The sequence below is a fragment of the Dryobates pubescens genome, chromosome 18 (assembly GCF_014839835.1).
Source record: "Dryobates pubescens isolate bDryPub1 chromosome 18, bDryPub1.pri, whole genome shotgun sequence".
Taxonomy (NCBI): Eukaryota; Metazoa; Chordata; class Aves; order Piciformes; family Picidae; genus Dryobates; species Dryobates pubescens.
In genome coordinates, this window is record NC_071629.1 from 11,429,908 (window position 1) to 11,444,831 (window position 14,924).

Sequence of the window (14,924 nt, forward strand, 5' to 3'; positions counted from 1 at the left end):
TTGCCTTTTGCAAGGTGCCATCCTGGCAAATATCTGGGCCTAGACTAGTGATATGGATGCATCTCAGTCCTTTCAAACACCTCATGCCAAAGCAACATACAATCACCACACAGCTAGGGATCTATCCATTTCTATTTTGTAATAAAAATCCAAAGAACTTTAAGGTAACTTGATTTCAATAATTTCCCCCCCAGGACTTTTTCTCTTAAAATCTGAGCACTCATTTGCATAAATCTTTAAAACACACATGACTCATATGCCCTTCAGACACAGTGAGGGCTAGGAGGCAGATTCTGCCCCTTTCAGGTTGCTGTCTGAAGAGCAGATAACTTGTTTTCCCTTGTCAGCCTTTCACTCCACTGGCAATTTCACTCTGCCTTACCCAAGGGCTCTGTCCACTTCTCACAGCCATGACCAGGCTCTCAGGAACTGCTGGTGAAATTGCTTCACCCCTGATGCCCCAATTGCTCACACCTGCCTCACTGTCCTCTTTGTAGGAAAATGAAGCAGTTGTGCCCCAGACTGCCAGGAGTGCACCCCAGTTCTCAACATATATGAAAACACAGAAGGAAAATAAAAGTATATCTGCCTTTATTCAATAGAAAATTATTCTATATAGCTAGAATGTGAAGACCAAACATCCATTTTATGAAATGATTATTTTTAACAATTATGACTTTAGAACCTATTCACAGAAATCACTCCTGTTGAAGTGAAAATATGTGTCTTACTTGATAGAGTATATATTGTGACTAAAGATTTTCAATAAATCAGCTGTTACACAACATTTACAGGGTTCTACAATTTCCTTACTATCCATTTAAGAGTAAAATTTATTTCTAAAAGGACCAAACAATAATCACAGTGATTACAGGCCAAAAGTGAAAACATGGAGGAAAAAAAGTGTTTTTAAAATTAACTAGTAGTTCAAAGGACTGAAAATACAATTCTCAAGTAAAAGTCTCTCCAAGGAGATTGAATCTCACTGATAACAGGGAAAGACTGAAAAATGAAAGAACAAAACCTTTTGGTAACTTCACCTTTAGATTGAAACCACAGCTTACAGCACTCTGGGACAGACCTTTGTTTCAAACATAAGAGCCACTTGCAAAATCTGATGTGGAATGACCTTTGGGTTACTTTGGGAATGTTCTGACTTGAGGCTGAGACCTGGGTCTATTTTTAACAGTAACATGTAGTTCATGCATCAAACAGTAGTACAAGATACTTGGGAAAGTACATCTAAGTTATTAGATAAGGGGAAGAAATAGCTTAATGTTAAATTGTGATCTACATTCATTTGGCTTGAAATTGCAGCTCATTATAAACTGATGCAGACGATGGCATAAACCACAATGATGAAAAGGATTTTGCCTTTACAAAGTCCTTCCTTATTCTTCAGTAACAACCACTGATTTGATCTCAGGTTAAGTTTAATCCTGAAACTGAGTTTTGCTTTGCAATTTGCACCTGAGTCTGCAGTCATTGCTCAGGCACAACTCCCTCTGACTTGAAGGAAACCTGCTTGGAGTGAAGACTGAGGGACCTGAATCATGGTGAGCAAAGAGAATACTTGAGGGAGTGAATTTTAACCAGAGTGTAACATACAGTCCGATTTTGTATATTCAACTACTCTTATTCAAAACATGTACATTTAATTTTTTTACATGTAAAGATATGCAAATATGAAACCCTACAAAGCAAGTGAACTTTGAATATAGTTTATATGGTATTATTCATACTTAACTAAGTACCTGACTCATAAGAATAGACCATGTGCTTATTTAAATATTGAACCAACCATGGGCAGCATGACTACCAGTCTGGAAGAAGCTAACTAATACTACTTAAATCTGTAGGAAAGCTTATGCAACTGGGAAATTCCTGGGGCAAACAAGAAAAAGAAAGACATCTCGGAAAATTTTCCAAATTAGAATCCCTGGATGAGAGATCTGTATTTTGCTATAGAAAACATAAGTAGAACTATTAACAATTGTTAAAACACAAAGATATCTTCATTTCACCTAGCTCTGCCCAACTTAGGGAAACACATTACACCTTTATGTAACCAGGTTAAGATAAAGACAGCCATGTCTAGAGGAAATTCATGGAGCGCTTTTTAATTCATAGTGACATGGAGTGCTTGCAGCCTTCCCAGGCTGATGACATGCAGCAGTAGATCTCTAGAAAGTCAAAAAAATTTCAGTGGCAGACTGAAATCTAAGCAGGGATAAAGCAAGCAGTTCGTCATCCAGATACAATCTAAATGGTGTGGGTGGGATATATATAGCAAACAGATGAGGCTGCAAAAATTATACAGCCAGTCCTAACTGAGGGCATATGCTCACCAGCTGTTATCTAAAGCTGCAATTAATGTACCTTACTAGATCCTCAGGTGCTTTCAAGTAATTGTACACCATGAATACTCAAATCTGCTTTCCCATATGCATTAGATAAGCATGTTAAAAAAACTCTCTCCTCATGAGCATCCCACTGACAGGAACCAGAACATTGTCACTAAGGGACAGAAAAAGCCCAATGGAAACTAAAAATGACTGAAATGGCAATAATTTTCACTATAAAGGCACTTATTTAGGAAATGTGGAAAAATCAGAGGCCACTTATTTGTACTTGTACTTCTGTACAAGCTTTACCATGAACAATCCACTCTTGCAGACAAACTCAATTATTCCCATTTAAACTGTAAGATGTTGGGGATACAGTGGCTCCTGCCCACCTGCAAACTGGCAACTAGATCAACAACACAAGAGTGCGTGTCAGAAAGTGCATTACACAAGCCATAATTAATGACATTTCTTTTTGCTTAGAAAAGCCACAGTCACATTCTAAGATTTTACATAATGAATGTTTTCTAGCATTTTTCAGTTCAGACTGAGAGACCAACGTGGCAATTAACATTCAACCAAAATGTTATATAGCAAGGCACAAAGACTTGCTCTCCCTGTACGATTGTAACCTCACTGCCTCCAAGTCCACCTCTAGTATCTCCATCTAGAAATAAAAAGGTGTTTCTAGCTACTCTGATAAATCCTGCCAATCTATCGTGCTAACAAAACTACAAAGTTACAAAGATGAGTTTGAAATGAAGTAACTGTACCTCAACCTATGTAACATTTTTTTTCCTGACACATAAATTCAGTAAAGAGACAGCAATATGTCTCTTCGAACGCATTGGTGTAAAATACTACATATGCTTAGAGACAGCTGTCATTCTCGCAATGATACAGAATTAAGAGGAAAACCAGAGAGATTTAAATTGTGGTCAGACTGAAGAAATGCAATGAAGGTAGCAAGGTAAAATACAGGTTAGCGTTACCAGTCTTTCCTGAGTAATTCTTTAAGAGCAACAATGTCACGAGGCTTAATGCAAAAATCAAATGTTTAATTTAAGAAAAATATCACAGCAATTAAAATCAGTAGGAGTCCTCTGCTAGTATAAACATGTCATCTTCCATAATATTTCTTTCTCTATTAGGCAGCATCTAGGTTAACAGAGTAGAACGTTAATGAGAATTCCGTGTCACATTCAACCTCTGGCCAACCTAGCATTTTGTTTGCCAGAATTTACAAAGCACCCAATGGCAAACATTACTAGTAAAACATGATTTGTATTAGTGCAAAAGCAAGCAAGACAAGAGAACAGAAAAGGTAGAGAATAATTCAGCACAGAAAAGAAAAGAGAGGCTTACCGATAACATAGGCTAGCAACAGCGCCAGGGTGACTGTGATGGCAGTGGCACTCAAAGCAGTGCACTTCCAGTTGCAGCACCTGTAAGGTTTGTTAAAAGTGAAGGCAGGTCTGGAAAAGGTACTTCTAGGAAGAGGCCTAGGAGGTGGAGAGTAAACAGTATTGGATGTTAAAGGATAGTTCTGACTGGCTGCGCTGAAGATAGCTGAAGACCCAGATCCATGTTTAAATAGGAAATGCCTATGAAAAGAAGACAAAGAACCATGTTGTAAAATCCGCTTTGTGAGGTAAGAAGTGAAAGGAACTCTATAAGCACTGCATAATAAACACTGCATGTATCCACAGAAAACAGCAAAGACAGGCAAATCTGCATTTGAATGCCCTCCATAATGCAAGACTCCAACCACCCCACAAGATTTCCAGCAAATTTTAGTGAGACAATATAATGTAAGTGAATTCTAAACTATCCTCCCAGTGAGTCACAGGAAAGCAGAGGAAAGGTTATTTCTCAGTACAGTACCTGAGGGTCCTTCAAGACAAGCAGCCCTTGTGTGCCTTGTTACACAGGGCATGCCTGAGACCCGGGCATTGTTGCCAGCAGAACCCACTCTATCCACAAACACATCACTGTGTTTATCTCACCAAGAATACAAAAAAACATTCAGAGGCCACTACCACTCTGAGTATTTATTTTTACTATGGATTCTCTCCATAATAAAGGAAATAATAAGAAAGAAAGAAAGAAAAAAAAAAAGAGAGAGAGAGAGAAAGGTGACTATTTAGCAGAAAACCTTTAAGGCTCTAATTCATCCTGAAGGACTGCAGTTACTGTATAGGTGAGTACAAGCTCTTCAGTATTTTTAAATTGAGCTATTCTGAGAGCAACTTTTCTTCAAATGCTTCTGCCGACTGTGGTGATTTTCAAACATACTAAGAAAGAATTAATTTGGAAACCTATTTCAGCATATTTTGGAGGACTGATTGCCCTCAAGAAAAATAGCAAAGACCTACATTAACACCAAGAAGAAGGTACAGAAGCGTGCCTTGCAGAACAGGCTTTGGTACAGAAATGTAGAGTGACTGTCTATAGGAAGGTGGATGGTTTTTCAGGACTGGCAAGTGCTCTCCAAGAGAATATAGGAAAGGGTGTTTAATTTTATACAAATTGTTGTGCTATGTGCTCAGAAATTGTGGCAAAAAAGGTTACATTCAAGGCTGACTATACCTTTCTTTTGGAAATACCAACTTTCTTTGGGCCTTTATGCAAGTAAGCAAGCTTCCTCATCAGTGCACTCTTTTCTGAGAGTGCACATCTAAATCTCATGCCACAGCACACACCCAAAGAAACTTAGAGCATCTCAGTGCTCCTCTGTCTGATGCCATGAGGTCTGAGCTGAGAAGGCAAGTGAAGGGGCACTGATACTACACAGCTTGTAAGAGCAAGGACTGTCTTGGTCACAGGGCTGCCACTAGAACAGTGGTTGAGCCTGAATCTCTGTAGCTTTTCTATTGACTATCTCAACTCGGGAAGGCATTTCTTAGAGAACAGCATTCAACTCTCCTGAGCTTGCCACCTCTTTGCTTTGGGAGCCAGACACTGACGTGAAGCAATGACCCTCTTGCAGTTCAGGTGCTTTGCCCTGTGTTCTGTCTATATGAGCTCCTTGCCGAGTTAGGGCATCTCTCACTGTTGCTGCCCTTGATTCCTATACAACTCATTTTTCTGTTCTTCCACCAGCTGCGACATGTGAAATTGCTTTGTGGACCCCAGGCAAGCTCTATCATCACTTATGCTGGGGGTGCAAGCTGCTCTCATTGTTTCTGCCTGAACTGAAGGAGGATCTTGTATTTAGAATCACATGGAACTATGATACCTGCAAAAAAGCCACAGACACTTCACAGCTGAAGTTAACCAGCCAATATTGACATGGTCCAGAGTCTTCCCAAATGTACCTTTACACCTTCAGCAAAACAAAACTTGAATACATAGATGGATTGATCAACCACTCCATGCTGGTAGAATTTATTTGATGAGTTCACAGCAGGATGTACACAGGATCAAACACTCATGAGTATGAAATGTGATTATGCTGTGACATTTCACTTTAAGACTATTGTAAATACACGTCCCTGAAAAGGTAATTGCTAAAATGGCATAATGAGTGTGATACTATGTATTTCCATTATAAGATTTTAAAAGAAAGGTTAGAGTTCTCAAAAGGCCAGATTATAGAAAATAAAAAGATATTAGAGAGCAGTTTTATCTTGTAAAAGGCCTTTTATTCAGGCAGTTACATAAAAAAAGAAGGTAAATGAGAATATTGGCTAGCTTGCATTACAGCCTATGGTGTCTACATGTCAAGAGTCTTTTGACAAACCACCACAATGAAATTTTTGTGTTGCTTATGTTGAGTACTAGTTATTCCTGCTTCATACTAGGTAAAGAGCAGACAGGCATTGTATTAGACAAAACATTCTACTTTTCTTTCCCAGTGAATTTCAAAGTCGTAGATTTACATATTCTATAGGTGGCAATGCTATAAACATGGTCACACTACCTGTAATGTTCAAAAATTCTAAACTCAAATACAGTAAAATAATAAATTCAAATGAAGTAATGTGCCTGTCTACATGACTACATAAATCTTCCTTCACATCAGACCATGAGAATATAGGTGGTTATTTTGGCACTGATGCTTCACAGTCACACATGAGAGCTTCTGCAAGTATGTGAAGCTTTACTTTTCAGACAGCAGTTAACAAGAGACATTGGCATTTAAGCTTTTGGTAGGAAAGAATATCACAGTAAAATTCCTACTGATTCTTTAGATGTAGAAACATGTTATTATATATAAAACATATACATATATAAAACATGTACATATCTGTAAATTACACACGTGTACACACAATATATATAAATCCAGTTAAGAGTTCTTTACTTGCTTTACATTACCAAGACATAATGATAAAACCTTATTTATTAGGGAAATTATAATTTAATTTTTTTGTTTTAATTACAGCAAAATAGTCTGATATTGGCAGTATTGATTGGCATTTATTGTGTGCAGATCAAAGATATGAGAGGTGAAGGGAAGGAAATGCTGAATTGAAAGTTACTATTAAGGCTCTAACAGCTTCGCAATGAATAGCCAGAATTTCATTCTCTTGCACAGGGCTTTACAAGTGTGGCTTTGCAGCCTAATGGTAAAATGCTAGTGTGGAGAGGGATTTCTTTATTAACAGAAGAGTGCACAGAAGCCGGATCCAGCTCAGACCCTTTTAGATAGATGACTCCATTCACACAGAAGAGAATTCTGACTTGTACTAAGGCAATGCTACACTGAAACTGAGCTGCTAGTGAAGTAATGTTAGGAAAAAGTTCAAAATCACCATTGTTTATTCCTTCAATTTTTTAGAGAGCATACCAAGTATGCAAAGATTTCTATAGAATTTGAAAAACATCGGTAGCACAAAGACAGATTTCAAAAGCTAGACTCTGACTATGTTCTCATAAACTCAGACGACTCATCTGTCTGAGCACACATTCCCAAAGGACCTTAGGACAAGCTAAACTGTTGCTATCAATTCCATAAAATCAGGTGTTCTCTCTAAAGAGCAAAACAATAAAAACTGCAGTTCAAAAGTTTAGATGTGATTGCAGCCTGGTGTGTGCTTAAATATTTTATCTAAGAGAAAAGCTAAGGCTTATTTTTGTAAACTGGGAACACAAGAAAAAACAGAGTATTATAAAGATGATTGATAAGATCACTTGTTCCAAGTGAGGGAACTCCAAATGTTCACAAAAATGTCAAAAACATCCATAAAGAAGATGATAACGTTCCCTTGAAAAGATAAATACAGAACACAATCAAGAATGCATTTGTTTGTGAAAGCAAAGTCACTTAATATTATTACACCGATCATTCTAATGCATAAATAAATAAATATTAAAGGCTCAGCAATAATTTCACATGTAGAAGAGGCAGCTGAAAAACATTCCCTGCTCAAGGTAATCATAATATCTGTTTGCGTGCTTATCATCATTTGTTCATCTCTACAAATGTTAAACTGTTGAAATGTGAATCCTCTCAAGCCTAGTTGACTGGAGGAAAAGATTCCACATACTGTAAAAATTGGGATGGAACAACCTTTCCTTTCTCCCTCCCCCCAAACCTAACAAAACCAGCAAAAACTCCTCTTTCTGAACTCAGCTCTTTGTCCTCTCTAAGCCGGTCTAGACACTCATGCAGCATAGCGCATGGTGGCTAATGAAGCAGAACTGGCTGATCAATAGTCAAGTCTAAGCCTGGCCTAAGTCACTGACATGCCAGTAAAGAGGTAAGGCATGAGGGAAGGGAGTTATTGGATGGTTCAGGTGACAGAAGGCATGAAAATTAGACCTTTCAGTCCTACAGAACTCAGAGCAGTTTCATGTGGATCACATAAGTGCTCTTGTTCAACTTCAAGAGGAATGGATATAACTCCAAGAGTGCAGTTCATACAAAAATGATGAATTCTCAGCTAGGAGAATGTTAGAGAACAGGAGTTCATTTCTTTCTTTACACCCTTCTCTAGCAAGACGTTTTCTTATGTAGTTTTGGTCTTTTTTTCTGGAATGGTAATTTAAGGCTTATAAAACGTACACATGAAGCAACATCCCAACTAAATTCCCATGGCAACAACATAATACTATTACAGAAACCAGATTTATCCCACACAGAATTCCTTCATTTAATTCCAAGAACATGTTTTTATATCCTAGGACTGTAGTAATGTCCCTTAACTTTGTCAAGGGCTTGATACCATTTCTGTCAGTTCTGTGAAGTTACTCTGTGCCTAGCATTTGTAGGCCTAGAAGTCCACCTTCATTTGTCCCTATAACGTTTCTCTTTATTTTCATTAAAAGCCACAGGTTTGTAAGAGGAAAAAATTAAGAACAAATTTGAAAGCAAACCAGTGGGTGAGCTAGCACAAATACAACCTTGCAATACCTTGGCCAAAAAATGAGTCTGGATAAACTGAGCAGGAACACATCTTTACTTGTGTGTGTTTCACATTCCAGACAAAATTACCTAAGCTGTGACAAATTGCTGCCTAGCTGCGTGATAATGAAACTATGAAGGCTTCAGCTGAATCGTTTCAGTTTTTCAACTTCTTTGCAACCAAATCCTATAACTGCATATAATATATGTAACTGTATATCCATACCAATGTTTAACTGGCCATTTGAAGCAATTCTTTTAGATGCCAACAGAAGTGCAAAGGGAATTTTAAGAGGCATAGTAACTGAAAGTTAATAAGGATTCTGATTTTTGGCATAGCCTCAAAATATATAAAGACAGTAGCCAAGAAGGATTTCGATCTGATACAGTTGCCTACCTACTTTGGCAAACATCAACCACAAGCTCTTTGTTACTGCCCTTACTTTTTTGTGTGTGTACATAACCATGGGAACAAGAATGCTTACGGGTTAAATTTTATTTTATCACTTCCTTTTTACATACATAATTGAAATATTTTTTAAACCCCCTAGAGATCTGTCTTTGGGAATAGAATTGCTTTGTTAAAATTTCTTCTTTGAGCTGGACTTGACTTCTGAATCCTTCACACTGATGCTTCCCTTTATTCCCTCACGGGTTTTTTTACATAGTGCTTGAAAAATACAGCCCTGTGACCCTGGATGTAAAAGGATATAAAAAGGATCTGTATCCTTTACTTTTCCCTTTAGTACAGAACAACGAATGACATGATGCTGACTCACTTTTTGTTATTGCTGTAGGAAATCTAAGCCTGCTAACCAGGTGACTACACTTTCAAGTCCTTGGCACAAAGCTGGGATGATAATTTTTTTTTTATATATATATATAGGACAATGCCAAAAGTAGTCAAGAACAGCTTATGAAATGGAAAAGTTGTCCAAAATACAACTACCTTCTCATTTCATTGTCTATTTATTGGTGGGAAAAAACCCAACAAACCACAAAAAAACCCACAAAACACAAAACCAACAACAAAACACACCCAAAAACCCAAAATACCACAAACCAAAAGCTACCACACAGGGGCCCTAGATTTAGTCTTGTATAGATCAGTGTGGCCTTTATTATTATAGTGCATGGAGACACTGCTACATGACTCCAGTACTTTTCAGAAGCACTTTTCTGTGGCTTAGAACTTTCCTTTAGCACCACTACTCAAGAAGGCTGAGTAAAGCTCATCAATGCACATGGAGATTTGTGGGCTAAGGAAGGAATAAGGTTGCGGTTTGCTCTCATTCTTTTCCTCAGTAAATGTTACATTTTTGAGATGGAAAACGAGTACAATAGTAGTTATAACAATATGTACAGAATAAAGAATATTTATGTAGTGTTTGCAGAGAATTTTGAAACCATGAATCAAGAAGTGTAAAAATGACAATATTAGGATTTTGTTGCTTATATTTTGTGGCTAGAAGCACGAACTGAACTGAAGGTGAACTGAAGTAGTTGTACCACAGTACTCTGTCATGAATTTCCTTTTGTGGGTATTCATGAATATTCTAACTGACTTTTATAACTAGCATTTGAGTCTGCTTCCAAATACCTATACTTACATGTGTATGGTCTAAAGTCAAGTAGCACAGGCTACTGTGACAAATAACACAAATTTTACTTGACAAGAGGCACATCACATTAACTACATAAATACTACTTAGTCTTCCAAAGCCAATTTCTCACAAGTAGCTATCCAGGGAAGAGAGACACATTTCTGGGCACTAACATCACACACACCTATGTGATCTTCTTGGAAACGAAAACGTAGAATCTTCTACATATCTCTGACCCTTTCTCATAGTCTTTGTTTTCCGATTCAGCCCAGTCATTTTGTGTTAACCTTTAATTATCTTTCTCTTTCAAAATGTATATCCAATCTGCTTGTGGTTTTGTAAATGAAAACACTGTGTTTCATAGAGAGCTAATAGGATGCTTGCTTATTGCTGGCCATAGAATATCAACATGTCTTTACTTTTAGCATTACTATTCCATTACTCAAAGACAGTTTCTGCAGCATGACTATTCAAGTTACTGTATTAAGCTTGCATAATACCTTCTCACACATACAAATACTACCCTGCTATTCCAGGGAAGCCCACACCAGAGCTCCTCCCAAAGGGAAAAAAAAAACAGCAGAGTATATGAACCATTTAAATTGTTATATTATCCTTAGTGAATGGATCTCAAATTATTCAAAAGAAGGACCCTCAAGTGCCATTGCTGCTGACATGAAAGCTGTTTTTCACTGTAGCTGACAAATGTTTATATTTTTATTTCCATAAAAGATGCTTTCATTCCCGCATTATTAAATTTAAGGTCATATTTACAGCTTTTATTTTAAGTTCATGGTCATATTTACAGTTTTCAATTTATCTTTTACAATTCAGAAGTCTTAAATATCTTTAGATCGTTTCTGCTGTGCAGTGGGACTTGGACTGAATTTAAAACCCTTGCCTTGTGTCTGTTTTTAATATAGTCAGCCTCTCTACAGGTTGGATTTATTGTTTAATTAGGTACGAAATGACAAAATACAAGTGAATGGTGTAGTAGAAAATACTGACCAACACGATTTGAAGAAAAGTTCATAAAGGAAGCCCTCCCCTTTATTTACTCCTGGAATAACCATAACTCTGGTGATTTAACTCAGGAATAGGCTCCGTTGCAAACAAGTTCCTAATGAATTGCGCTGCTCAAGCAGTCATTGTCTCCGTGCTTGGTGGTTTATGACCATTAACACCTGTGTGCCTTGGGAGCTGTAAAAACCTTTCTGTTTGCTATGGAAACCTTGAACTGGGGAAAAGGATAACACAAAAGATCTATCTGTATCTCTGCACTGGGGGCAAGATTCAGGGGATATTAAAATTAAGAAAATAAGAAAGGATAAACCTTCTGAATGCTCACTGAACAGTGTATATTTATATGTGCAACTTCATTATTTCTGCTTTCAGCTCTGCTCCAGCTTAAACAAAGTGTGCATGTACAATGCTTTGTGTGATTTGAAAGGCTATCAATGTACTTTCTGAAGAGCACAAAAAACCCATGAGCTTGAGTAACGAAAAAACAACAAGGAAAAAACAAAGTGCAGAATAAATCTTTTGATATGTGATAGCTGTCCAGAACTCCCCTACACTGAACAGAAATATGATGATATTTTTAGGAAAACAGAAATCCATATAGTCTTAAACATGCACCTTAAATAACTACATAATACAGAAAGGAATGACTCCACCTGTATGGTGAATGAACTTCTTGAACGCTAAAACTCTCAGAGTTTTAAAGTGTTTAGAGCCACAATCAAACTTTAGCACACCAAAATATTGCTGAATAGTAACTAAAAATAGCTTGATTTGAACCCCAAATACTTCTCTTATTATTCTAGTACTTCGAAGTTTCATATAAATTAACGATAATTGAATCTCAGGTTCATGGTCTGGTAACTCACTGTCCCCTTAGAGGAGCTATTACCATGGTGATAAGATTGCTTAAATTAAGCTGTCTTTTTCCACAGTACTTGGCTCATTGCCAGCGCAGTGAAGGGAGATTTCAGTCCATTCAGCACAGCATTAACCTTACTGCCAACACTGCTAAATGGGTTAGAGGACCTAGAAAGAAATTTTATCTAAAAAAGGAAGGAACAAGCAAATAAGTTAAATACTCAAGCACAAAACAGGGCTAAAATAACCCACTTTGAAACAAAAAAAATCAAAATCCAGTAAGACTGAAAAGGTAAACATTCTAATGCTTGAGTAACCTCAATGCAAAACTTTGTTTAAAATAAGTGTGCCCAATGGTTTATCCATTAAGGAACTGTTACAGACTCTAGGGAGGACGAGAATTAATGTCATGTGAAAATCCCTATTTAACATCTGTGTGGGTTTTTAGTATTATTTGGGAATTTGACTCAAGTGGGAAAATACACAGCAAACACCAGAAAAAAAAACCAAAACAAACACAAAACCACATACACCAAAAAAACCCCCAAAAACCCCAAACCATAAAAACAGGTGAGACACAAAAACAAATAGTGAGTCAGCTAACAGGGCACGGATAAAATGAAAAACACTCCTTTGAATTGTCAGGGTTTAATACACACTCCATAAAAAGCAGTAAGCTATGTTCAGATGGGGCTGTCAGAGATAATGACAATGTATTACACTGTAAATCATAAGATTTGAAACACTAGAGCAAAGTATCTGGGAAACCTGAAAAAACAATTATTTTAGTGGAAAGAAGGGAATAGGCAATAGTTTCCAAGTACTTTATGCTGGGGGAGAAGAAAAAAGATCAATTTATATAAGAGCCAAATAACATCATTCTGAAAAAAGAGAATCAATGTTTCCTGTGTTTTTTATGTGGCGTGAGAGATCCTTGCAGTCTTCTTTTTTAGCAATACTTAGAAATTATTTTTCTGTGTGACAATGAAATTACTGCATGCCCATAAGTCATTTTAATAATGACTGCATTTTTTCCAAACCTCTGTGTGCATACACACAGAGGCTGCACTGGCATTTGCTGTGTTGAAGGCGGCGCCGCAGTTGGCAGTGTGAGCTGTTTCACCTCCTTACAGGAACAGGTCTTCTCCAGTTCCTTCATCAACTGCTGCCCTGTGACATGCCCTATGAAGTTTCAAAGGTGTTCCTAATTCTTACTTTCATTTGGTTTGCTTATAATAAGAATAGTTGCTGGAGCTAGGGTACCGGCCATGGCAATGGTGTACACCTAGACTCTATTTTTGGCTTTGCCAAAAGCCTTCTCAACTTCAACAAGTAATTTCTTTTACCTTTCCAAGTTGGGCTACTAAATTGTGTCCTGGCAAAACTGTTTTGCAACTTAGGCCATGCATATAACAAGTCTAGATGAAGCACAAACCAGGATTTGTGATATGCCCTTTTCTATACAAATATAACAAAGTTTTACTCTGCAGAATGTGTACCTCAGTATACGCCTTTACTGCAGGCCTGTGTGGTCTAATCAAAGGTTTCCAGTTCTAATTGCATAAGAATACCTGTTTAATCAGAGTACTGCAAATGTTTTTCAGAACTACAGAATGTTCTTTTATATAAATATGACACATTATCATTATTGAGCAGACTCATATACTTGCTTCATTTCTAACTGTCCAGAGTGAAAAGGATTAACAGTTACATGATTAATTCTAGGAAATCTTTTCCTGTCTGAAAATTCTCTTAACATTACATGGCTGTAGACAAGCCAAGCCAACACATGTGCTGTTTATGGATTAGCAAGAGATACAGCTGGAAGAAAAGCTGAACATGTGCATTCTGATTTTTGCCTAGTTATTACAGTAGGGAATACATTACTGACTAAGTCTTCTTTTTTGATTGCAAATGCTCCAAATTAAAAAATAAATCTGCTTAAACATATTAGGTATGTACATATTAGGTAGATTTGGTACTATTAAAGATTTAGCACAGAAACACTGTTGCAATGCCATCTTGCCCTTTATTTTGTAGGATTATTTTTAATGGGGAGCTAAACATTAAAGGAAAAGGAAAGCAAGAGAATCCAGATATTAAGCCAAAGTCTTCAATTCAAGCTGAATCATTCCGTGTTAAAACAAAAAACAAGCAGCAAGCCCTCCTTTTTCTCTAAGGCTGTATGCTGCATCTATGGGCTTCTGGGAAGTGGTGATCACAAATGTTTTTTATTACAATGTTCCCCTGCTGTATCACTTGTCTGCACATAAACTGCAGATACATCTTGGCAAACATTCTGGCAGATTCTACTTTCAGATTATATAGCCTTTCAGCCAGCTTCATGAGAGGCTGTAGCTACCTACTAGAGCTAACTGGTGCCTGAAATCAGCTCCACCAACCACTGAATGGGAAGAATGGACAAAATTTCAAGGCTCTGTTTATATCTAACATGTAGCTCACACTACATTTTCCAGTCTGAATTCCTAATCCACTGCACAGACCTTTTGTCACTACCCAATCATATAATTACAACTATATATTGATGCATTTGTCCTTTATGAGATGTTTCAAATTTGCAAAAATATCGACAGAACAGAAAAAATTAAACTGAAGAGACTTAAAATCCCAAAGTATTTTTCCCAGTGAGGTCTGATGAGAATATAGTGAGCAGGGATGCAGAAAGGCTAAACAAGATTTGCCTGTTAACTGAAGAGAACCAAAAAGTACTAGTATAGAGAATAC

The 14,924-nt window shown here is 37.2% G+C and overlaps 1 protein-coding gene across 1 annotated transcript in view; it reads right to left on the minus strand.

Moving 5' to 3' along the window:
* The window catches only part of TENM1 (teneurin transmembrane protein 1), a 329,411-nt gene that overhangs the window by 147,188 nt on the left and 167,299 nt on the right, over positions 1–14,924 (minus strand). Inside the window, exon 5 of the mRNA XM_054169769.1 lies at positions 3,711–3,949. Within this exon, the coding sequence (XP_054025744.1) occupies positions 3,711–3,949 (239 nt within the window). The remainder of the gene's footprint in view (positions 1–3,710; positions 3,950–14,924) is intronic.